This window comes from Penicillium pulvis (genome assembly GCF_028828015.1).
Source record: "Penicillium pulvis strain IBT 33274 chromosome Unknown contig_5_segment0_segment0, whole genome shotgun sequence".
NCBI classification, from domain to species: Eukaryota; Fungi; Ascomycota; class Eurotiomycetes; order Eurotiales; family Aspergillaceae; genus Penicillium; species Penicillium pulvis.
The window spans coordinates 582986-607786 of NW_026643078.1; the positions used below are offsets into that span (position 1 = coordinate 582986).

Sequence of the window (24801 nt, forward strand, 5' to 3'; positions counted from 1 at the left end):
ATGGGGTCTTTAGAAGCCGCACCTAGGCACAGGTTGGTTTGGCTTCTCGTCTGATCGGATCGGTCTGAAACTCAATGCTGACTGGCTTTTTACGCGACACAGCAACCCTTTGCCTGCCATCGGTTTCCTTGGAAAGGACGATTCGGGCTATACACACCCAAGCGTCGCTTCTCCCACCCCTCTCCACAGTCCTCACAACATGTACGCCGGACAACAACTACCCTATTCCTACGCGCCGTCGAACCCCAATGCGCCCCCGCAACCGGGCTACATCTCACCACCAGAGTCGCGCCGAGTGATTGAAGATGAGAAGGACAAGGCCGGATCTCGACAGTCGCTGCCTTCCATCCACGAAGCTCTGGGCAAGGACAATCACCTCCCATACCCGGCACCAACCTCCGCGCCCCCTCCACAACAAGGTCATGCAGCACCACCCTCACACCTTATCGGCCGTTCAGGCGCGGAGGGCCCGCCGGGCCCTCCTAACCCATTCTCCAATGGCCCAGCTTCCGGATCATTGATGCGGGAACCGGGTTATCCTCACCAGATTCCGCCTGAAGCGTCGAGGAATAGCCTTGGCTCCATCAACACACAAGAGTCCCGGAACGCGTCGCTACATTCCCTCAGCACGGGCAAATCACCCACCCAAAGTGCCAAAACAGGTATCACCTCAATTTCTGGATCTCAAAATTCCGCCTACGACTACAGCGCGCCGCCATCCGCAGGCAGCGTGGCTTCTCCCAATGGCTACGGTCATTTCCCTCCCAACTATTCTTTCCCGCAGAGTGGCCCGTCATACCCTCCTGCGTCCTACGACAATCGGTACATGAGTGCGCCCCGTGTGGAAGAGGTCAAAGGTGGATTTGTGGGCCGACCAATGCCTCAACCTCATAGTGACTCGGTGAAGCGACATCTAGACGTATTCGACGTGGAAACGTCTCTAAATGAGGTATGGATTTTCTGCTTCTCATTTTACTGTTTCTATTTTTTCCCCCTTGGTGGGGTGGCAGGAGATTGTCGACCTGTCGATCCACCCGGCAAGATTTGGTACCAGAGTTGGAAGGCTAACGAGCTGCCGTTTTCGATTAGATCGTCGAAATGAGCACGCGAACATTGGAGTTTTCACGTCACTACGCAGCACGAGCTCACCAAACACAGCGGTCTGGACCGGTCATGGGCTCGCTACCGTCATTGAATGAAGTGGAGGACATTCTCCACATGCAGCGTCGGAACCAAGATGCCTTGATCCGGATACGAACAGCCGTTGTGAACCAGGAACAGGCACTAGCGGAGATGGCCCAGCGAAAGGCGTATAAGCCCGAGGACGAACACATGGCTGGGACCATGTACCAAGAAGACTTCAAAGGCGTGGGTGGATTTGCTGGAGCCGACTCGAAGAAACGGCGTGGAGTAAGTTCTGATTTTTCCCCCTAGTTTCTTGCACTTGACCCGTTTATTCTCTGTCAGAGCGGTCTCATTCGTGCTCTGATACTCCACTTCCCACATGTCACGAACTGGGTGGCTAATCATGTTTTTCTATTTTGACAGAAAGCGGCCCCTCCTGGTCGTTGCCACAGTTGTAACCGAGCCGAAACACCAGAATGGCGTCGGGGTCCAGATGGTGCCCGAACGCTGTGTAACGCGTGCGGCCTGCACTACGCCAAGCTGACTCGCAAGATGGGCGCCAATAAGGCGGCGACTCTGGGATCGAATCTGAAGCCCAAGTCGGTCCTTGACTCCGCCTCACCAACCAGTCATTAAGCTTCTTTTTTTTTGTTTTGTGGCGTTGGAAAAGGCGGGAATAGAAATGGGGGCAAAAAGGAGTTCCGGCCATTTTTTTTTATTATTCCCTGGATTTTCAATTTTTACTGCTTTCACATGTCCTTTGATCATTTTCCTGGTTCATCTGTTCTTTTTCGGGGATCTTTGAGATTTGCTTTCCCCATTGACATCAGTCTCCCACACTGTTCATCTGATGTGGACCTTCCTAATCGGTCTTATATAATACCCTCGCAGCGTTGGAAAGCCCTTCAAAGCATAGATTACCCTCTCTGGATGCAAGACTGTTCCTGTTCCTGTTTTGGTTATACCCTGCATTTGTGTCTCTGTTGCTGTCTGAGTATGTCCCTGATATGTGTACGATCTTGGTTCTAGCATCTTCAGCCTTCTATTTTTTATGCGGATTAGTGACTAAATGATTTGATTTCATCTTCTGTTGCGGGTGGCAATTTGATCTACATGACCTGACATTTCCGTTTTTTTCTTTTTCTTTGTACGTTTTTTTCAGATAAAAAAAAAGTATTCATCTTTGCTACGTATACTACGTATAGTGTCGTATAGTTTTAGTATGTTCGCCACATAGTAGAGCTTCGGCCGGCCCCGATGAGGTCAGCTGTCATAGTCAGCGGCCGAGAGAAATTGTTTGGTTGAGCCACAGATCAGATCGTCAGGGTCCAATCTCATCTACGTTCGCGAACGACCTACTATTCTAGGTCGCCAAGCAAACAATGATGGCATTCTTTGCCTCCTTATTTTTTTTTTCTTCTACATCTCAAAGCCACATTCCATAGTTGCGCTGCCTTGCGAATCCGTGGCTATGGTTCAATGCGAGAACTATAGAGGGGGCGGTTACCGCTGCGCTGGGATTGAGGATTGAATGATCCCCGAACCCCGAGACCAACCCAACGCATCGACGTCGTATAATTACGTATAGAAAAGAAAGAAATACAATTGAAAAACTCTTCGCGAAACCCGATTTCATAAAATAATTGTACTTCTACATAACAATCGGTAACGAAGCAATTGAAGATCAACAGATCAACAGACGCGCGACTAGATCAGCCGACACGCACAGAGCGAAAGCGAGAAATCTGCAGCGGGGCATTCCTTCCCCATTGCATATAGTGTTGTAGATCAAAACAAACCCGTGTCTGGCACACCGACACTCGAATCTCAAATCAAATCTCAAACCCAAAACTAGAGTATCTCAAATCTTTGAATCTCGCATGGACTCCTAGCGGAGTTCCGGATCCCACCCCACCGGAAATAATAGCCAAGATCCCGCCACGAATCACCTTCTCCGCGGCAGGTCAAGATTTGTCATCGGGGGGGGCTTTTAGGATGACAGGTTAGTTCATGTGTGGATCCTCCTGCACATCGACCGATTGAGGGTTGAAACAAGGGGGTACAAGATCCTTTCAGTGACGGGCGATCTGCGATGAAAGGTCCGATCGGAGTTTGTATGCATGCATAAGTATACATCGACCAAGACTTTCCTTGGTCGGTTATTCCTGGTCGATAATAAAACACAAGGTTTACAGTACAAAGAATGATTTTCTCGATCAAGACACTAGGCAGCATAGATCGACCGAGTCACGACTGAAATTTGAAAGAACGGTGAGAGCCAAGCGTTCGGGCCAAGGCGCGCTAGTAGGGATGTGTTGGCCACATTGATCGAGATGCGAGATCAATGAAGTATTTGAAATCATATCTACGATGGGGCCCGGGATTTGCTGTCATTAGCACTACTCCAATTTTTTATCATCTCTATTATACAGTCGATGGGGCTCGGGATTTGCTGTCATTGGCATTACTCCAATTTACCCAATTTTACATTCAGTGTACGTGTTTGTTTGTGACTAGTAGAAACACGGGTAACAGACAAGCTGGATAGCCGCCAAAATAAACATAAATGATCGATCTACCTTGAAGCCAATTCATTAGTCTAATGCCGAACCTTGGGACTGTACTGGCGACCAGGAACCTACTGCATATCCCTGTGGAGATCTATCTACCGTAATAATACTAGTATTTGACTTTTAAAAATTACCATAGGACATGCACTCAGCTCAGATCCATGGATGAAACGAACTTTGTTATCCGTCCAAACCCCGATACATTTACAATTAGGCAGCGATTTCTAACAAAGAAATAATTGATGCCCATGTTCATTGACCTAAGTCAAGTGGACCCTTCTACGTACATGCAATAATTACGATTCCGATTCGATTGCGATTTCGATTCCGATTTCGATTCGATTCGATATCCGTCCGGTCCGTCCCCGTGTTTACCGTCGATTATTGGTTGGAAGGGGAAAAATACTCCGTGGGGCAAAGAAATACAGTTCAATGCCGAGATCCCTCTCATTCCGATCCTGGCCGAAACACGTTCTCAAGAATGATCATAAGGTTTCAATTTAGATTTGTAAGGATAAAAGGATAAAATTCATAAAAGCCAAATGAATAAAAAGTAAGAATGAAAACTATCCAAAAATAAAGAGGTGAGTCAAATCACTAGTTTCTTCACGGCGACTCCGTGGAAGACACTAAGAACGTGGGTCGTGGCAACGAAAACGGGGCGCATCAACAAAACAGAAAGTAGCCTCGTGTAATATAACTTCTTTTGCCATCTACAACTTCGTACTAGCTAGTACTCCGACATCTCCGTCCATCTCCGCACCGTTTATTTTAATTTTATCAGTGTCAGTGACTACTGCAGCTAAGTTTTAGAATTCCTAATGACAACTGTAGCTAAGTTTTAGCATGCTTATTTGCTGCCGAGTAAAGTCTGCATACGTAGGCAACGGGGCTTATTGGCTATTGAAGGTCAGGCCACCCATGGGCCTGTGCCGTGCGTGCAGCAAGCCTCAGATCGGTGCCCAAGACCCTATCTGAACTAGAGGGGAATCGGTGCCATAGATCGTACGTCAGATGCTAGGATTACCCCTGTTGAGCCGACCCACGTCACTGTATTGTATCCCTGAATAACTTACAATAGTAAATCAATATCTGGCATGATCTCATTTCCTTTAATATGATCTCATTTCCCCTACTCCGTAAACATGGAGCTTTTTTAGGATTGAACTCCGCTGAGACCATACGGGAAAGAGATTACAAGGGCTAGAAACGGTAGATCAACATTTGACCAAGCTCTCGGGCCTCGCGCTAAAGGCGATGGGGTTGGAAGGGTGGATCTGAAGCTTTTGGTTTTTGTGGTTCCAATGTTCTTCTAACCTTCTTTGCGTCACTGCAGGATTTCAACCTTTATCTTAATTGCCATTCCAAATCCTGATTTTTGGCCGGTTCTAGTGGAACGACTATCGACTATTAGACGCTGGGCTCGTGACAAGATCTCCACCGGTTTTACCCGCATAGGAGAGCGCGGCTACGTGAGAGCGGTCATCTACCGAGACGTTCATTGCTATACTTTACTACTCCATAGTCGGGAAAATAACTCCGTGTACGGAGTCACTCCCTCGGGAACACCGTGCACAAAAATCCACAGATCATGTGGATGCGTCTGTGTCTGTGTGCCACTATTGAGGTATAACGGGTGGATGGGGGATGGGGGGGCCTTGGGAAGGCCCGGGGAACCGTCCAGTCAATTCGCTTACATTGAAAGCTGATTCCCCGAGACATGACGGTTCCCGCGAAGTGGGCTGACAGGCTAGAGGACCGTGGGAATCAAAACCGGGTCAAAGTCTATCTGGTGGCCTGGGACAAGTGGCGTAATAGGTGGAGATGAAATCGAAGGTCCCGGACTGGTGGGTCGGACTATTGATTTGATTTTTTTGGTTTTCTATGGTCTCGGACTGTGCTATACACGCACTAATGTGGGTTTGAGCTGCCTGGGTGCCTGATTTACGATGCTATTTGTTATTGTTGCTTTTGATGCATGCGGGACTTTGATATGTTTCCTTGTATGGGTAGGTGTTACGTACAGGTACGCGTTTACTCTTTACAGACATGGATGAATTAGAAACAATCCACATCTACCCGGACCCCATATGCAAGATTCGATTCATGCTTATGCGGTGTAAAAGACTCCGAAATCGAGCGCCTTTGAGTAACCATGGCACGCATGAAACTCATGCATCGTGACCGATCATCCGAATTCCCTCCTCAAACAGACTTCCAAGTTACATGTATCTGCAAGGCCTTTCTTTTGCTTTTTCCTTTTCTTTCATCCTCAGCCGCGTCTCATTGACAAGTAAATCTGATCTTCACGCTGCATGAATCTAGTTGATCTTTACTCCATCAAGGGCTCCGCTAGCTGACGTGGGATCTTAGATCTTTTTGGCCGACCACGCGGGTTGCAGTTGCATAGCGGTGTGGGTTGTATTGTGAGTGCATTTGTATTTTATTGTATTCTTTATTGACTTATTTTGTTTTCGGTCTTGTCGTTTTCGTTTATTGTTGTCCACCCTCGTGTGCCTGTAGTGTAGGTGGGCTTCAGGCCACGTCACTAGCGCCATCGTGATCGATTTCTGCAAGTCAGACTTGTTCAAATCTAGCAGTAGCTGCAGACAAGGTTCCATCAGATTTGAAATTACTTAAGAGTTTCGATCCCTAGTCCAGCTAGCTCCCTCGGTAGAAAATGCCGCACCTATCAGGAGCTAACTTTATCAAGGAACGGTGACAGTAGCGTTACTTTTGGTCTTAGTTGAATGCACCAACTGTAACCACACAAATAGATTTTCGTCTCCACTCGATAAGCGCTCAAGACACTGGAAGCTAGATCCGTCGAATCACGGCTACCCACACACTCCGGAGCTACTAAATTTCTAACCGAATCGTTGGGACCTGCTAAGTTCCAAAAATTCAATGGTGGATGGAGGCACGGCACAGGACATTGCTGAACGACCCGTCGCGTTCCGTGGAACAGGGGGGAAGGTTGTGCGCGAACCCCACGCGAGATCTCGATCGGCATCGGCCGATCTGCGGTTTCTGCATGCCCAAGTCGGCAAACAGTCCTGCGACTAAGCGACGCAACTGGTGCAATCTGGTACACTAAAAGCACTAGGCAAAAGGCACTAGGTGATTTTGGAACTTCTACCTAATCAGTGTTAATTAAGGGCCGCTAGCGACGAGTTTCGGTATTTTATCCCCGTTAGAACTAGAATCGGTCCTAAGGCACCTTTTAGCTTAGTCCCCCGGCAAAGAAGGTTTTTAATATCGTAGTTAATATACCTAGAACAATTTCTACTATCTAGACTGCTTCTAGCGCTTTATAGATTGAAACTCACGCCCCGACCGTGGCCTTCTCTCGGACCCGTCGGATCCGAACCGCCTTACCCCATGGATTCGTCTCAGATTCCCACGTTGCGCTCGCGTGGCGGAATCGGAACATATGACTTCATTTATTTGTGACCGGCAAATGCGGATCCGATCTAGATTCATACACCGATAAATTCATCCACTATCGTAAGATTGTACGGAAATCTTGGGTACAGACAGGAGCCGGACTATCCCGCATGGATCTCCCGTCTACCGCCAGAAAGCCTCAGCCACCGAATTGAGATAATCAATTGGTTCCTTGCGCCATGTATCAGCCTCCATATGACTAGTCGTATTCGCATTGAGAAAGAGGTCGACCGGGCTATCCAGCCCGTACGCATCCCAATGAACAGAGGCGTTGACGGTCCCTGGATTCGGGTCCAAATCGTGGATGAACGAGGCCCACATACTCGTCATCATCGAACTCAGATCGTAGTACGACTGTGGAACCCCGGCGAACGGTTTCCCGTAATGATATCCTAGTCCGTCGATGTTATTGAATACAAACGCCACTTCTTCGAAATGAGTCGCTCCGGCAAGGAGCGGTGTGTCCGCGGAGTGTACGTTGAATCGATAGCAGTATGCCGGTGTGGAGGTCTCCGTCCAGGCTTCACACTGTCGGCGTCGATTCGCATGCATGGTGAAATCGCCTGCAAAGGCACTGGTCCGCCGCCATTCCCAGCCCTCAGATGGAACTCGCTCGTCACCCAGGAACTCGGGGATTCCTAGTGATGGGTTATCAGGATAAAGCTTGAGGATTTCATCGGCGATGAATGGTGGGGTTTGGAAATCGAAGCCTCCATCTAGTCACGGACGGAATTTGTTAGCCTGCATCGACACGAGACCAAAGGGGAATAGAATGATCATACCGGTCAGATACTCATACCACTGCTGGGTAGTGTTAATGCCCGTAGGACCAAACGCAGTCCCCTCATCTGTGTTAGTCCCAGCCAGAATTGGAACCTTGACAAATTCATGCTTGTTCAACTGCACACTACCCCAGTTCCGAAGCAAATCGCCATCCACCACCGGCCAGAAATTATAATCGGAGGATCCGTCAGTCCCATTCAAAACAGCGTTGAGAGTAGCAAAAGGGACTTCGCGCAGGCACTGCAACGTGTCGACCGTACCCGTGCAATTCACTAGAGACACGAGCTGGTCATAGGTAGACTGGAATCCAGTGTAATTTGACGGGATGGCTCCAATGGAACCACCAGACTCCATAATCCCAGCCCGAAAGAGCTTGTCGTCTCGTCCACCATACGCTGTGAGATGGTAACCAACTGACATGGCTCCTGCAGACTCGCCCCAGATAGTGACTTTCGTAGGATCACCACCGAATGCAGCGATATTCTCCTGGACCCAATGTAGGGCTAGTCTCTGGTCTCGCAATCCGAGGTTTGTGTTCCCGCTGCCCCAGACCTGGCTTGAACTTATCCAGCCCCAGGCCGAGAGTCTGTAATTAAGCGTGACTGCGATGAAAGGTTTACCTGCATGATATATAAGCCTACATCGTAGAATAAGGTATGGAGGGAATTACCGATATCGTACGAGTTCTCTAGAATTCTCGACATGTTGTACCGTTGATCCGATCCAGATCCCTCATAGAACCCACCACCGTGAATCCAGACTGCAACGGGGAGCTTAGAATCATCCGTTACAGACGAGCTTCGGATGACATTGATGGTAAGACAAGCTTCGGACTGGGGATACCAGATCGAGTCCGTCTAGTATGCAGTGTCAGGCAAAATCTCAACCAGGCAATAATGAAATTCCTACCCCATATCCGACACAAATGTCCGAGTATTCCTTTGCCTCGCGCGTTCCCTTCCAGCTTTCGTTCAATGAATGCGGAACGCTGAACCGTAGATTGCCCACTGGCTGTTGGGCATAGGGCATACCCAAGAACAAATCCTGGTTATATTGCGTGTTGTGTGTTCCCACATACGTTCCATTGAGGACCTTGACTGTAGGTGCTGATTTCGAAGTAGGAGCCGCATGAGCTGTCGCCCATACGAGAAAGCTGACCGCAAGCGCCAACATGGTCGTATATGGTATAAGAACCTCACAATCTTGGAATTTTCCCAAAGCAGGCCTTCTCGGCCTCTTTATTATGTACGCATGCTCGGAAAATTATGGGGTGCATAATTTGCGGGGAAGGGCAAGGGTGCCAGGCCCCACACCCAAACAGGCCATGATCAGCGCTCGCAGTGAAGAATGATGTCGTTCGGCACAATTCTTTCTGGAGTCTGGCAAATATGCCGACTAAGGTTTCATTTGAAGCATGCTCCGGCATCGCTAGGATGTGAAATGCGGAGAGAAGACGGGGGTAAAGGTGGGGGAGAATGGATGTGCCCAATCGTGTTGGTCGGCTAGCCTGACTTGCAAACGCCAATGCGGAGAAGTAATATCCAAGGTTTTAGAGTTTCCGGGCCCGGCCTTGTTCTGCACTAGGGTCTTGTCACCCGAAGTTTCGCCGGACGGGCTTTTGTTGTGGCATTTGAGACAAATAGTACGTACCGGTGAGTTGAACTGGGACTTTGTGGAGCATCAGGGATTGTGGTCTGGCAAGATTGAATCATGATCATCGATGTTGTCCAATCATGTTGGGGAGTACAGCTCTGATCAGCGACTTGTGAAGAAAACAATAGCAAGACGGGCGGTTGAAATGGCCTTGGCATTGACGTATGTGGATGAATAGCGGGTGGTAGGGAAGAGAGGAAGGAAGAAAGAGAACATGTACAACATTTGCAATTTGGCTTTTGTGCAAGTCTGTCATATGGCAGGATCTGATATCAAAATCCCGGAGAATATTCGAGGGCAGCATTGCATCCATGCTTTACTTTGTGAAGATCTCAGCTTCTCATGCTCGGAGGACTTCTGTGGTGGCTATGGTGGACCGGCTAGGGACCGAGAGAAACAATGATGAGCTGGTCGGGCTCTCCTCAGTGCTGCTTTAGACAACAATGATGGCCGTACTAACTTTAAATACCATCTTCCCCTTAACATGGACTTCGAAGTGCCTTAACAGCAGCTTCTTGCCCCTAATCGGGATTTCCGACCTGGCAAGTTCACCCCGAGCCTCCCTGACAGATGACCCAATTCTGTGGAGATTGTAGTCTGCTCGATGATACGAAGAGCGCTTTGAGGCGAGCTGTCTTCTGTCGAGGCTTTTGTGCCTTGTGGCCAGTGCCGACAGTAATGCGACGGACGCTTTTTGCGGACCCCCATTCTCCCAATCCTCCAGTATGACCACATCATTGGTACCACCAGTGTTGTCCACTTGTGTGCCTCCACGTAGCTCGACTCTATAGCCGCTACTTCTAGTTGAAGATCTGTCAATCAGTATGTGGACGGAGACCCAAGTTGAAAAAAATCCTAGCAGAGTCGGGGTTCATTTCCACCAGGAACAGCTCGTAAGCTTTCAAATTGACGTACGCTCTTCAGCGGTACGTTCACAAGAAACACCCCCTGTTCGTATTGATGTTTGTCTAGGTAATCGTGTCAATCAGTGTGTTAACAGAGACTGCAGTTGAAGCGATTCTGGTAGAATCGGGTTAAGTTCACCAGAGACAGCTTGCAAGTCTTCGATATGACATTCACTCGTCAACAGCATGTTCGCAACGGACACCTCTCGATCGTTTGCAATGTGCGTCTGGGTGACCTCTTGAATTCTTTCAGGCTCCTTCCCAACGAGACCAGCTTCTCTGGCGTAGCAAGCGACCATTCGTGAAGAAGTTTTGCGGCTAAACCTTCGCACAGTGTGAAGTTAGAATATTGATTCTGGTGTGATTAATGAGAATGGACGGTCGCCGTGACTGATCCAGTATGTTGCGAGTAGCCTTCACAGGACTGCGTCTTGTTGAAACTGACCTCGGCAAGCCGGTGATGATAGATCCTGTATCGAAATTAGCCGCCAAATTCAGCGCAGAGATTGGTCCTGACGAGAAAGACGCCGAATTATGCACCCGCTGGTCTTGGACGTGCTTTTCGCAAATGTTTCGTCACAGTAGAGCACATTGGCAACCGTCTGGCTAGAACAATTGGCGCACTTGCAGGCTTTACTTGTAATTGTCATGCCCCATCTTCTTGGAGGGGCCAGATCATAGAGATCGAGCGAGACGAGGTTTTAGATCTGCCTTTGTTTACGTCTTGTTAGCCTCTCGAACCGACCACTCGGCAAAGGCTACTTACTTCATCATTATCGTATTTAGACCATACTCCTTGGCCATAGTCTTTGTCAGGTCGATCGATAAGTCGTGACCGTCGCACAGGAATGTAAGAGTAGATCTTGTTGTGGGGCTGGTACTTCTGCAGCATGCGTCTTACCGGTGCGGCGGCGCGGTGGGCCCACAGCGGCGGAAGCACCCGAGTACCCGAGCAGCCCTGTAAATCGACTACGCACGTTGCAAATATATCATTGTGCAATGGTAATGCTCCAGCATATCCATGAATAACAGTAGTGCTTATTGAAATTTGTTTAAATTTGCGACAGGCGAGTCAAACATCAAAAATACTTGGGCCATTCAACGAAATATTAGGAATTGAGTGACCATATATAGCGTGGCTAGATATGCGTTTCACAGACATGGGAGTTGAATTTTGCCCGTGGGAACACCTCATATCCTAGGGTAGTTAATTAGTAGCGTAACCAAGCAGGTGCTTGGGTATGTACTCGACTGTGATATCAATATCAATAGTTCATACCCCGTTCTCAATACCATTATTGTGGTGCTCAATTAGCAAGGGCGCGCCGCGCCTAATCTTGTGGTACTAGATTGAGCTACATAGGCAAGAGGAAAAGGACTAATAGCACTGGGATTGGACGTATTGAGCAAAGGCTCAAACAAAAAGAAGGCGTAGCAAACATGTGTAGAAGAGAAGGTCCGAAATGGAGGAAGAAATCCGTCCAGGCAGATTGGGATGCGTGATCTCATAGTAACCCTTCGTGTTATTGGTCGATCCTGAATATAAAAGTTGATCCTGAGCAAGTGACCCTTCGTTTGATTGGCCGATTTAGGCGAGAGCGAGTGATCCTGGGGTACCCCAGAGTCTCCACGCAAAGGTATAAATTCCCCCAACTTGTCCACCTTCCCTCCTCTTTCTTCCTTCCTCAACCTCCATCTCTTCTAAGTTTTGACTTTCAACTTCCTCCTTCTACTTTAAACTTCGGACTTGCCTTTACAACTTCCAAGTTCCAACTTCATACTTCCTCTTATTTGAGCTTGCTTCCATCTTCTCCAAGTTGCAGCTTCATTCCTCTTGGACCCTGAACTTGCTTCATCACTTCCAACTTCCAAGTTCCATTTTTGAACTTCCACCATGCATCCATGCATCCATGCATCCAACCATCTTCCAACTCCACCCATGATGTCAATTCTCCTTGACACTTGATCCCACATTCTGATCAACAGACCCTCCCATCTCGCCTCTTCGAGCTTCAAGGTACTTTGCAATCATTGTTCTCATCTTCCAACTAACATTTTGTGTTGTTTTTTAGATTGCACCAATCCTCCTCCCAGATGCGCCCCCAAGTGCCTTTCTCGCAATTGCTTCCACCAATCGAGTCTTCTGAAAGGCCACTCTTCCCTCCCGAAGCTTCAACTCCTCGCATCTCGAGACACAATTCTTGGACTCGTCAATGGCATCTTGTTTCATTGTGGTGTGGAGGCACAAGCCACAGGTTTACAACGACATTGGGCATGCGGTGAAGAAGCACCGGCCAACAACATCATGCTGGGCCAGTCTTTTCTGAACAGGCGTCACTCAACTGCAAATTCCCATATTGAGTGTCAGTACAAATTCAGACTGGGCTTGAGCCACAACTACGATACGCGTTTGGGACACCGCATCAGAACACAAGCATTCCAACCACAACACACCAACCCACAACACATCGATCCACAGTTCATCATCACACAGTACATCAACACACAAGGAGGTGAAGAAGCACCCACCCAAACGATCTTGTTTCCTTGTGTTCGTGATTCGGATCTTAACTTGCAGAAGACTCAGCCTTTGTACATATTGCTTTTGTTCTCAGACAGTGGTCTTCAATCTTACTCTGTCAAACCAACCATTAACTTTGCACTTGTAAATATTCTTCACATGATTCCAAATTCGTACCTCCCTATCACTGCATCCCCATCTCCTCACCAGTAGGTCTCATACAAGAATCCGCCAGCCCAGTAATCTTCCACTCCCCATGAATCTTGTGCAACACAAAAAGCTCCACACCAACATGATCCACAACCCCATTGATCTTCGCCCGGAAAGGTGCCCAAACAGCCGCAAGATTGCCTCCTCCATGCACCTTGACCTCTGGATCCCAGATACGCTCATCAACGTCATCCTGTAAAGTTGCCATGTACTCGATGAACGAGCCAATTGTGCAGAAACGGAGTGCTGTAGATGTTGGCGGCGGAGGGGAGAGGGACATGCCACCAGCACGTACGCAGTGCCTTTCGAAGTCGAGTCGGGATTTGGTGTTCAGTGCTGAAAGGAAACCGTTTGTTACTGCTAATATGGCGTCGATTTCTTTGGAGGGCGAGGGCTCTGGGGTTGATACTTCCCAGCACATGATTGGGATTTCTTGGTATCAATTTGAGATTAGAGATTAGAATGATGAATATGGTGCGGTGGGACGAGATGTAAATCTCATCCTGGAAATTTATGGGGGGGGGTTTGATGCTTATTTTCTCTTGCTTAATGGGGCAGTTGTTGTAAGTTCTGATTATCGTGACGTTGCAATGTGGCTCGGTGGATTGCATGCTGTATAACCCTCGTCCCTACGAGTCCAGGATCCGAGTTTGCGTCGTACGGAATAGATCAATCTCGGCTCCCAGCAGCACAGTACCTTGGAAAGTGTGGAGTCAATATACGAGCGACAAAAGGCTGAAACGGACTAATAGTAATCAATTGGACCAAGAGGGCTGCCTCCGGCTGTTAATATGTGCAAATTCAAGTCATCGTCTAAAATGCAACTCAACCCCACACCCGGATATCTATCTACATTGACGGATGTAAGGGATTCTCTAATTCTTTTTGCCCCGAAGGAGCTCCCAGCCGACAGATCCGTTTCGGCCTTCATTGGTAGTCACCTCGTTGACGGCTTTGATAAGATCGTAGGTGATTTCCTCGGACACAACACTGTCCTGCTTATAGCTTGGGTGCTTGGCAACAAACTCGCGGATCCATCGGGCTCCCGTCCAAAGAGTACCGTCGGCGCGTTTGCGGATGAGATCCAGGTAGCTTGCAAGGAAGCAACGTGTTTCGACATCCACATTGACGCTGTTCAGGTAGGACTCCACAAGCGGGATGAGACCAGGGAACGAACCATCAGTGCATCCATTTACGATGTCAGAAATGGTCATTAGCTCATACTCGACCTCGACTGGGCCAAGAGGAGGGGACGGTGGTGGCGTGTTGATAGCTGACGACGTCGTAGAGGAAAATGTGCTGCCGTCTGAAGACTGCTGAGCGGGAACCTTAGGAGCTCGCGCCGAGAAAGGGTCTTTGCGGAAGTAGAACTTATGATCGAGAACAGCATTGCGAGCATGAGCAGTCTCCATGTTCTCCGTGGTGCGCTGGATGGGTATGTAGAAATTAAGGTCAAAGCTCAGGATAGCACGGGTGATCAGAACGATGAAGATGCTGAACGCCGCATTCTCAAAGTCGGTAATCTGGATCTCCATTGAGCGGAACTCGACTCGCCAGCCAATGTCGTCCTTGTCGGATGGTGGGGGCTTGAATCGCATGTGTTGCCAATTTGTGGACTGGAGATTTTCAAAATGATCACCCTTGCTCAAGTCGAGTTCCTCGAGATCCTCAGAGAAGATCACCAAGGGATCACGAATGAACAGATGGGCAAAATGCGTGGCGAGTAAGTCATCCATGCCTCCATCCATCAGGCGCTTTTTAATATCGTGGTCAACGACCAAATCTGGGTCAAGGTATTCCTTCCGCAGCCGAGGGTCTTCAGAGATATAAGTCGAGTTAGAAGCGTATCGGGACTTGGGAATCCTCCACCGGTCATTTTTAAGGGGCTATTTGAAAGCAGATTAGTACAAAATTCCAAGTCCGGTAAAAACTTGGGCGACAAGAACTTACAGCCTCTCCAAGCTCCTCGGGGGTCCTGTCATCCACGGCTCCGCTAATCTGATTCCACCGCACATCTGTATCCACAAGGAAACCCTTGTAGATCGGCGTGGCTGCCGTAAGAGCCAAAAGAATCGGACCAAGTGGGCTCAGCTGATCATACAGCCTCCTGCCTTCAGTCATGTTCTTTGCCTGGAAGGTGATCTGCAAGCAGCAGCTACCCATTCCAAAAGCCATGGCGTCCATATAGACATGGTCATCCTTGACAGCACCGTTGCGGACATCATCATCTTCCGGCCAAAGATGCAGATCATAGTTGACGGTGGGGTCTTTAAAGGGCGAGGGGGTGTTCTGATCCTTAAAGATAGGCACATTCAATTCAACCTTGCGCCCTCGCCGGGAACGAATGTTGGCGGCCAATGTTGGGAATCGGATATGTGGGTTGGCAATCTCATCGGGCACAAATTGTGAGCGAAGAGCCGGCCCTGATGGTGGATAATAAGGCTGGATATAATCATCCTTCGTGCCCAGCCGAGGGAAGGTTGTAAGAGTTATGGGCGACTCATTAGGTGCCATATGCGCCTTGGCAACCTCTCGTCTTGAGATAATCAGTACTGTTGCTCATAATCAATAGACGAACAACCTACCGCCACTTCATATTAGATTCCACCTTCAACAAATCCTTGAATCCAATACCCCACGGGCTTCCTGGAGTGGCCTCAAGCATGAACCGTCCAAATTCAGGATGGAAATGTGGGGGATCTTCGCCGGCGCTAACAAAGGGTCAAAATCTGCTCTTGCTCCGCAGATCAGCAATCAATGCTTACTGTTCCCCATTGGCGTCGTTCTCAGACGAGCCAGCTTGCCACAGAGCCTCATCACGAGCGAGAGACTTTAGAATTTCGGCCTGTGCCAAAGATAACCGGGCCTTCTTGGCTGCATCGTCGAGGGACACTACAAGATATTCGACCTAGTACACCGAGAACAAAATGTCAGCTTCGTCAGACTAGCATAGTTTGCTTGTTGATCGTACTTCGTCGCCCCACAGTAGAACATCCCGTTCCTTGCCTCGCGCTCGTCGCCAATTCGCCAGGAGTTGCTGCATAGCTAGTCAGATCATGTCATGTCACGGCAATCAACAGCCCCACTGAGCTGCCTCGGCAGTTATATGCTCATACCTCAATTCCCCACTCGCGCACCTGCTGGGCCCTCTTCTTTGCCTCTGGCCATTCGAGAGGAGTTCCAAGAGCACTACAGACAGGTTAGCAACCCTCCATGTGCTTCATTGAAGCAAGTATCACGCACAGCAGTCCCATTGTCGCTAGCCTTCCACTTTTGGTTTTGCAATTCACGTAATACCGATCAAAGCCAAAAGATGAATAGATAGGACGGCACTCTCGACCCACGGCAGGACCAAAGGCCAGGAAATGTAAGAGGTGAGAATGGAGGTATGGACGGAAGTGTCTAAAAGAACTTCAAGTCAAGCCGCGCATGGGCCCGTTCCGACCGGTTCTTTTAAATTCTTGCATTGAGGGGGAATTTTCGCCGTAACAGTTCCCGGCGGGGCAAGATCTCGGCGATAAGAACCTGGATTTCTAAGCAATCAGGTGATGCCGATTACTTTCATTATATGGTTTACTTGATATATTCATTACTCCAATAGACAGACTAATTTTATGAGCTTTCTGACCGATTTTGACGCTACTGGGTGTGTGGTGTGCGGTCTCTTTGAGTACATATACATGGATGAGCAATTCTCACCCTTGTCTAGTGAATGCCGGCTGACTTGATCTCTGCGGAGTAAGAGCGCCACACTATTGCTGACCCCGGCCATCTCACACCAATGTTCCAGTCGCATGTCTCGAGAAATATATCCCCTGCAGGGTATGGTAGGATCTGCAAGCCGCTACCAATGCACACAAGTGGCATCAGAAATGTGGCTGACAAATCCGTCACTACCGCTCGTGCCGCTCGTGAATTGCATCCTGATGCAACTATTATGCTTTGGTGTAGCTTCACTCCATATATTCACTCCGGTATTCGGAGGCGGAGTGGGTGCTGCTGTCAGCTTATGAAACAAGCAATTGACACATCAATCCAACCGCAATTTTATCGGGCATTCTTTACCCCAGAAATTGAAAAGGAAAAAAAAACAAGGTCCTTAACGCCATAAAAGGCAGTCCATGGGCACTCTCGAGATATCATATATGTACATAACCTGCTGCTTGGCCAGCAGCTCACACGGAAACACACAACGCAAAGTCGGCAAGCTCAGTTGCTGCGGGCACCATCCTTGGCAGCGCGCAGCTCGTCCATCTTGGCCACGCGCTTCTTGAACTCGTCGTACTGGCACTTCTCGTAGGTATGACGCTCGTTCTAGTGACGTAGAAAAGTTAGCCGGGATACACCGCAGATATGCGCCTGACCGAGGTGATTTATTCGGGGCGCAGGGTGAAGAACCATACCTCACACTTCCACGGAAGGTAGTACTCTGCTTGCCGGCACCGGTTCAGAGGAATCAAAAGGTGTGCACATGAGTCGCGGTATTGAATGGGGAGGCGGGCCTCGGACATCTCCTGGCGGGTGGCTGAATCGAGCATCATGTTAGCTTCATACGGGTTTGAGAAGTCTCAATGGACTGAATTTGTACCGGAGGTCTCCGCAAGGCCCACAGCGCTTTTGACCGACTCAGTAATAGACATTGTGGCAAGAGTTGGTGTGGTTGAGACGGTCGGGAGGAGGGGGGACAGGCACAAGTGGTGGAGAGGCAGGCTGGCCTTCACTTTGAGGTATCTCGTTTGCTCGCGGATACGGAGTCATGTGATATAGATATCACATGATTGGACGAGACCCCTGTGTCACGTGGCTTGGTTATAGTCAATTGATTATATATCACGTGATAATGAATGATCGAGTCTTAGATAATTCACTAATACGGTTAGCGCATAAAATCCACTTAACGCGGTACCAAACCGCGTCGCTGCGCGTATCTTGGATGGCACCCTAGACTCCACCCAGCAATTCTATCCCAACGCTCTCTGCGCAATTACAAGGTGCATGAAATGCATCAATCCTGACTTATTTGTGATATCAATTGCCTTTGTGAAATTCCTAAAAGTTTCTTGGGCGCTTAAGTGCGGGCCACATCGCCGCTCGGAAACTTGCTACATCACCAAATCTTACAGTGATTCACACCATAGCAAAGATGGATACTATTTACTCGGCCACCTACAGCAATGTTAGTTTATTTGTCTACTGATGCCTCTAGGCCACACAGCGAGCTTTGCAGGGCAAACATTGCGCTTTAGTCTCTCCCTGAATGGTGCTAATTCCCGTTCCTCCAGGTGCCGGTGTATGAATTCAAAATCGATGGCGACAGTATTATGCGACGGAGGTCAGACGATTGGGTGAATGCAACTCATGTCCTCAAGGCTGCTGGGTTTGACAAGCCCGCGAGAACTCGAATTCTGGAACGAGAGGTTCAGAAAGGAAATCATGAGAAAGTGCAAGGTGGATATGGAAAATACCAGGGTGGGTTGTGGTACCCGAAGATCGAGGAACGAAGCGTACAATTAAATGGACTTAGCTGACCTATGACAAAACAGGAACATGGATTCCCCTTCCAGAAGCTCGCATGTTGGCGGAGCGCAACAATGTCTTCGCCAAGTTGGCACCTATCTTCGATTACGTTGCTGGTGACCGCAGTCCCCCACCTGCACCCAAACACACCTCCGCAGCCTCAAAACCACGTGCACCACGCAAGTCGGCCAAAAATGCTGCGGCCGTCGCCACGGAGGCCTTCTCCGTGATTCAACCAACTCCAAATCGATCCATGGGCCCTCCAACCCTCACACACGAACAATACGAGATGAGCAACGGGTTTGATGACAACGAATCCATCGAACAGGCAAATCTCGAAACTTCCTCCATGATGGCAGATGAAGATATGCATTTGTCTATGTCTTTTGGGGGGCGAAAGCGCAAGCGCGGCATGAACGAAGCGCCCACTATGACCATTACTGAGCAGGAGCACATCATGTATGGTGACCAATTGCTGGATTACTTTATGACTGTAGGCGATGCACCCCAAGCGACACGCATCCAACCTCCAGTACCTCCCGCCCATTTCCAGATTGACCGGCAAATTGATGACTCGGGCAACACGGCATTGCACTGGGCTTGCGCCATGGGCGATCTGGAGATTGTTCAAGATCTACTTCATCGAGGAGCCAATGCCAAATCTCTGTCCATTCATGAAGAGACCCCGCTTGTTCGAGCTGTGTTGTTCACGAACAACTATGAAAAACGGACTTTCCCTACTCTGCTGGATATGTTGCTGGACACCATAACATTCAGAGACTGGTTTGGAGCCACAATTTTTCACCACGTTGCTGAGACCACTAGGAGCAAAGGGAAATGGAAGAGCTCAAAGTATTACTGCGACATCCTCCTCGATAAGCTGTGCAAGAATTTCTCTCATGATGAGGTCGACTTGTTGCTGGCCTGCCAGGACGACAATGGAGACACAGCTGCCCTTGTCGCTGCTCGCAACGGATCATTCCGCCTAGTGAAACTATTGACAGCTCATTGCCCTCGATCTGCCGACCTCGTAAACAAAAAAGGAGAAACGGCTTCCCAGATCCTCCAACGGTCCCAACTTGAGAATGACATCCCGCCTGCCCCATCATCCGTCACCATGGCCAATGATCACATGGATGGTGAGATGAGTGGTCTAATGCCTTCCGACCGCATGTCTATTGCACCACCACCCATCGACCCCGCTGCAAATCAGGACTTGCTTTCCAAGATCGGTGCGATCATGGCGGAGGCCAACAAGAAATTGACAGTTACATACAGCAACACCAAAGTCTCCTCACAGGACTCCACCGATGTTGCCAACCCCGAGGCACTCTATGAGCAACTCGAATCAGACCGCGAGAAGATTCAGAAGCAAGTTATTGCTCTGGGTGAAAAAGAGGCTATGTACGAACCCAGCGACAACCAACTTCGTCGTTATGAGAAGCTGCGCGGCACCTATGAGTCTCTCCTTGAGCGTGTGCAGTACGATCGTCTTGTGGAGAAATTATCATCAGCCAAGGCAATCGCCTCCCCGAATGCACCCTCTCTAAGCCCAGAAGAGCTTATCGCACAATACCAACTTGCACGCGAGCTCTGCGCTGCACAGAAGAAGCGACGCAACGCTGTACGGGACCTTGCTCAGCAGACCGCAGATGCGGGTGTGAGCACCAAGTTTGATGTGCACCGTAAGCTGGTGGCTTTAGCCACTGGCTTAAAGGAAGAGGAGCTTGACCCGATGGCGGCTGAGCTGGCTGAAACTCTAGAGTTTGACCGCTTGAATGGCAAGGGTACATCTCCCGAGCCAGGCCACCACCGACTGCCATCTCTGGTAGAATCTGCCCCGCTACCCTCAGGCCCTGTGGATAACTAGGTGCTCTCATGTGTACATGTAATGACTTTCATTTGTGCTTTTTCCATCCTCCTGGCTGGTTCCTCTCAACCTCACCAGCAGATACCCCGTGTTTCCTTTTCGTCCTGTGCCATGCTCATACTTCATCTTCTTGTTCTTAAATTTCGCCCCAATATTATTGTTATTAACTAGTTTATTACTATCTTAACTTTCTACTCTTTTGGACATTATGTATGCACTGCGGATTCTGGCCAGGCCATAATGTTTTCCACCCGCTCGGTGTTAGGCAGTCATTATAATCCATAGTGGTATTGATATCGAGTACATATCCAGTTAATTACTTAAACACACAAGGTGTGTCCGGAATGTGAAAGTGATGAAGCTACTGTCTGTCCTCGAACCTGATCCAAGGCTCATGAAGTACTACGGAGATCGCAGAGAACACGTTCGAGCACCAATTATCGGTACCATTTACTGTGCAAATTTGTCTCATTGCCTGTAAAGGAATTTGAGAGCAGAGTACATAGAAGTGGAGCAACGCTTTTGACGTGTCCACATATGTGTATCCCAATTCTGCAACAGCCACATGCGATCCAAGCTCCGTGTGCTCTGACGCGGAGCTTTGAAATCGGCTGACATCGATCGGCAACATGGGCGTAGATCATAATCACGCTAAGGCCCCCTCAATCTCCTCCCCAAAGCGAAAACAATCCCCATTCACAAACTTCCCACGGTGCCCACCGCACAAAGAGGAAGCTATGGCCCACATTGCCCATTCGATGCATGAAATAGTTAGCAAATCTTGCCACATCGAACCTCGGAAAGCCCCCGTAAGGCGTTTATGCTGCATCTATTGGCTGCAGGTTGGGGGCTTGGCACTGACGCCGGGCGGCTCCAGGGGCGATATGAGACGAAGAGGCGGACGTGTCGGTGGGCACTAGCGGCCCTGAGCCAATGAAACCTCAGAGGATGTGACGGGGGGCTCTGGGCTATGATGGGCTCGTCACCTTCCAGGCGTGTATTCGTTGGTGATTGGGTGTTGGACCCCAAATCGTTGATTCCTCCAGGGCGAGGGTTAGGGAGAAACCCTGATCTCAGCTGGATATGCAATAAAAACCATAATACCCTTCTATCTTGTGATTAGTTCCTAGATATATAGGGCTGTTCAAGACATTTTCTCCAAACTTGAACCGAGAGTCGCGATACTGCGTGCCTGAGGCACGAAACCCGTCCATTCCCCACATCCGCACCGTTCTTCTTCCACTTCTCTTCTTTCTTCCTCCCAACCATCCTTCTTTCTTTTCTTCTTCGCATTCTTTTATTCTCTGCGGCTCGCGTCGTTGATTGGGAACAAAAAATTCATAATACAAAAAAAAAGCCTTCTCTCAACTGCCAACTGAGTTCGTCCGATTCGTTCCGCCCCTGAAGAAAAAGCGCGAGATTCGTGAGATTCGATTCGATTGTCAATATTATTTTGCCCCGGACCACCCCCCCCCACGATATTCGCATCTCATATCTGCATCATTGTGCCTGGGGCCATTTTTGTTTCGTCCATTCTCGCCACCCTTCGAATCTCACCGTGGTGCCTTGCCAGCTGGTCGTGTTTCAGGATCTCTTCTCCCCCCGAGTCCGCCATAACCCGCGCCACCTCGCTTCATTTTCACTTCATCAGGGACTTGCAGAGCATCTCCCATACTTTTCTTCCGGTTCTCACTGAGAGAGATCTCTTTGACTTATTCGCCTAATTCACCTCCACCTTTTCGTCCGTTTCTGCGCTTCGAAACGATCCTCGGCTTCTGATCCCGAGTGTGAAAAAACAACAACCTTGTACAGCTTGATAATACTGGCATTGCGTTTTTGCTGTCTCCATTGAGCCTGTCATTCTACTGCATACCTTCACTTGTGGTCCGTGACCTTGTATTTCTGCTTGGCGAACATTCACTCTGACGGATTCCTTGATTCAAGAAATCACGTCCTTCACCCACGATTTCTCATCTCGCATCCGAAGCTTTGATTGCTCTCAGTTTCGGCATACCATTCTTGACATTAGACTTCCTAATCATCTAATCGCCCGTGAAAGCTTTGAGCTTAGTGGTTGATCCCAAGCTCTCGATACCCGTTACGGATACTTTGAACGCGACTCACCCTTCGCTCAGCCTTGCACATACCCTTCACCATCTCACTTCACGAACAATGAGTATGGACGCTGGCGGTCTTGCTCAAATGACCTACAACTCCTCCTTCAATAATGGCAGTTCCCTCGGGGTCCCCGGCTCCGGCTTCGCGTCCCGGGGGAAGGGCTCTCATATCAAGCGCCTGAGCGTGCCTCCACAGGTCGCAACCATCGACGAGTCTCAGACTCCTTCCATCGCAACTCCGCGCACCAGTCGATCTCACCTCTTGGCTGGGCTCCGAACTGCGCCCAAGTCCGCGACCATCCCTTCTCAGCAGCAGCGATATGCTATGGAGGGAGGTCGGATGCCTTCTAACCGAGGTGCCGATCGAGTCCCCCAAACCGCCACGGGAGCTGGATTCCCGCAGCACGCCTACACTTCCAATAACGGCATGAACTCCTACCATCACCAGCAGCAGAAGAACCGGGAACGAGAACGGGAGAGGGAGCGGGAACGCCTTATGTACACAATGCCGGAGCAGGTGCTTGCACCACCAATGATTGACATTGGTGGCGGCGAGATGATGGACGAAAACCTCTATGCAGAGCTCATGTCCACCAATTTATTCCTTGCCGCGCAACAACAGCGTCTCCAGCAGCAGTTGATCAGTGTCACCGCTGCAGCCCAGCAGTTTCAGGGACTGAACCTCGGGATGTCTCTTCAACAGCAGCAACAGCAGCAGCAGATGCAGCAGCAGATGCAGCAGCAGATGCAACAGCAGATGCAATCCTTTGTGCCCGGTATTGGACTCTACCAGCAACAGCTTCAGCAGGGTGTGCAGCCTATCGTGCAGCCGGTCCCCGGTCAGCCTGGTTTGTTTTCTGTTTACAACCCTCTGACTGGCCAGCAAAGCTACGTCATGGACAACAGCGCCCAGGAGGACCACTCCACATACCACGGAAATCAATCTGACTCGCAGGTTCCTCAATTTCGTGCTGAGATCTCCCCGCCTGCCGACCCTACTCCGTCGCAGATGTACTTCCCTCAGCCCGTGTCTCCTCCCAGTGGCACTCCTTCCCCACCCATCGAGTCATCTGCTAGTGCTTTCCGGCGCAATCACCGGAAGTCTCCATCTTTCAATCCTACGTTGAAGACCAATATCGACACGAACAAGGCCAATACTGCACCCGGCCCTCGGTCAGCTGTTTTCCCTCCTACCCCAGCCACTGGAACATTCGGGCCTGGCCAGGCACGTGCTGGTGAGCACCCAATCCGCCAACCTCGTGGTCCTCCCTCGCTTGAGGATCTCGTGGCCAAGCCAACCTCCAAGCATGAGGGAAGCAAGAACTTTGCTACCCGTCAGCGCCGCCGTGCCGTCCACAACCTGGTTCGCGCTGGGATTGAGCGCCGCGGTGACAGCCGTAGCTATGGGTACAACAGCAGCGGAGGCACCAACACTCCAGCGAGCGAAAAGGAGTTCACCTTCTCGGATGGTGATGACGCAACTGTGCGTAGTGGTAGCCTTTCCAGCAAGCCCAGCTTGGGTAGCCTGCGTGCGGCTGCCAACGGTGCCATTGGATCTGAGCGCAAGGAGAAGACCAGCCGAAGATCCCCTGAGAGTCCTTTCCACAGCGTTACCCCTACAAGCGAGGACGGATACTTCTCTGCCAAGTTTGCAGAAATTCGTGCGGAACAGGAATATTCCCCAACGAGCACTTCGGGAACATCGTCTCCATCCGTGGCAGCTGTCGTCGCGGGCCAAGGGCAAGCCGCTCAGGCACCGGAGCGCCGCAAGACTCCGATGCTTGTGTTGTCGAGCGCCGAAAAGCGCAAGACACCTCTCATGTAATGCCAATCATCATGTGACAGCGACGTATGACCTTCAATTTCTTTGTTGCGTGGGCCGTTTTTGCTTTTTATCTTAGTGCCCTTACCCTTTATGAGAGCCAATGGCTCTTGCCATTCATTCTCTGTTATTCTTTTATCACTGGCAACCTCGATCTTGCCTTGATGCGCGTTTGATGAAAGACTTGGATCAGTCTACAACGACTTCTTTTCTACTCCCTTCTCTTCTCCCGTTCCTTTCTACACTTTCTTTTCGAAGTGT

The 24801-nt window shown here is 49.6% G+C and overlaps 8 protein-coding genes across 8 annotated transcripts; 3 read left to right on the forward strand and 5 right to left on the reverse strand.

The window, feature by feature from the left end:
- On the forward strand, positions 1-1761 carry nsdD (GATA-type sexual development transcription factor NsdD; the record flags this gene model as incomplete). Its single annotated transcript, XM_057066320.1, has 4 exons — positions 1-32; positions 103-949; positions 1090-1410; positions 1549-1761. The coding sequence occupies 4 exons, from the start codon at positions 1-3 to the stop codon at positions 1759-1761; spliced, it is 1413 nt and encodes a 470-aa protein (XP_056920001.1).
- Positions 1762-7265: 5504 nt separating this feature from the next.
- On the reverse strand, positions 7266-9098 carry N7503_006774 (uncharacterized protein; the record flags this gene model as incomplete). Its single annotated transcript, XM_057066321.1, has 4 exons — positions 7266-7858; positions 7925-8545; positions 8596-8782; positions 8835-9098. 4 exons carry the CDS (start codon positions 9096-9098, stop codon positions 7266-7268), a joined length of 1665 nt encoding a protein of 554 aa, XP_056920002.1.
- A 1465-nt stretch (positions 9099-10563) lies between these two features.
- On the reverse strand, positions 10564-10782 carry N7503_006775 (uncharacterized protein; the record flags this gene model as incomplete). The annotated part of the gene is made up of 1 exon (XM_057066322.1): positions 10564-10782. The coding sequence occupies one exon, from the start codon at positions 10780-10782 to the stop codon at positions 10564-10566; it is 219 nt and encodes a 72-aa protein (XP_056920003.1).
- Positions 10783-13188: 2406 nt separating this feature from the next.
- N7503_006776 (uncharacterized protein) lies at positions 13189-13635 on the reverse strand (the record flags this gene model as incomplete). The annotated part of the gene is made up of 1 exon (XM_057066323.1): positions 13189-13635. The coding sequence occupies one exon, from the start codon at positions 13633-13635 to the stop codon at positions 13189-13191; it is 447 nt and encodes a 148-aa protein (XP_056920004.1).
- Positions 13636-14089: 454 nt separating this feature from the next.
- On the reverse strand, positions 14090-16686 carry N7503_006777 (glutamate--cysteine ligase; the record flags this gene model as incomplete). Its single annotated transcript, XM_057066324.1, has 7 exons — positions 16458-16686; positions 16331-16403; positions 16186-16251; positions 15980-16122; positions 15800-15925; positions 15165-15750; positions 14090-15100 (listed from the first exon to the last, which is right to left on the reverse strand). Exons 1-7 carry the CDS (start codon positions 16466-16468, stop codon positions 14090-14092), a joined length of 2016 nt encoding a protein of 671 aa, XP_056920005.1. The 5' UTR covers positions 16469-16686.
- Positions 16687-17423: 737 nt separating this feature from the next.
- N7503_006778 (NADH dehydrogenase [ubiquinone] 1 beta subcomplex subunit 7) lies at positions 17424-17854 on the reverse strand (the record flags this gene model as incomplete). The annotated part of the gene is made up of 3 exons (XM_057066325.1): positions 17424-17528; positions 17618-17739; positions 17803-17854. 3 exons carry the CDS (start codon positions 17852-17854, stop codon positions 17424-17426), a joined length of 279 nt encoding a protein of 92 aa, XP_056920006.1.
- Positions 17855-18357: 503 nt separating this feature from the next.
- Positions 18358-20601, forward strand: N7503_006779 (putative APSES transcription factor; the record flags this gene model as incomplete). The annotated part of the gene is made up of 3 exons (XM_057066326.1): positions 18358-18390; positions 18497-18683; positions 18758-20601. 3 exons carry the CDS (start codon positions 18358-18360, stop codon positions 20599-20601), a joined length of 2064 nt encoding a protein of 687 aa, XP_056920007.1.
- A 2172-nt stretch (positions 20602-22773) lies between these two features.
- On the forward strand, positions 22774-24543 carry N7503_006780 (uncharacterized protein; the record flags this gene model as incomplete). Its single annotated transcript, XM_057066327.1, has 1 exon — positions 22774-24543. The coding sequence occupies one exon, from the start codon at positions 22774-22776 to the stop codon at positions 24541-24543; it is 1770 nt and encodes a 589-aa protein (XP_056920008.1).
- Positions 24544-24801: the final 258 nt, after the last annotated feature.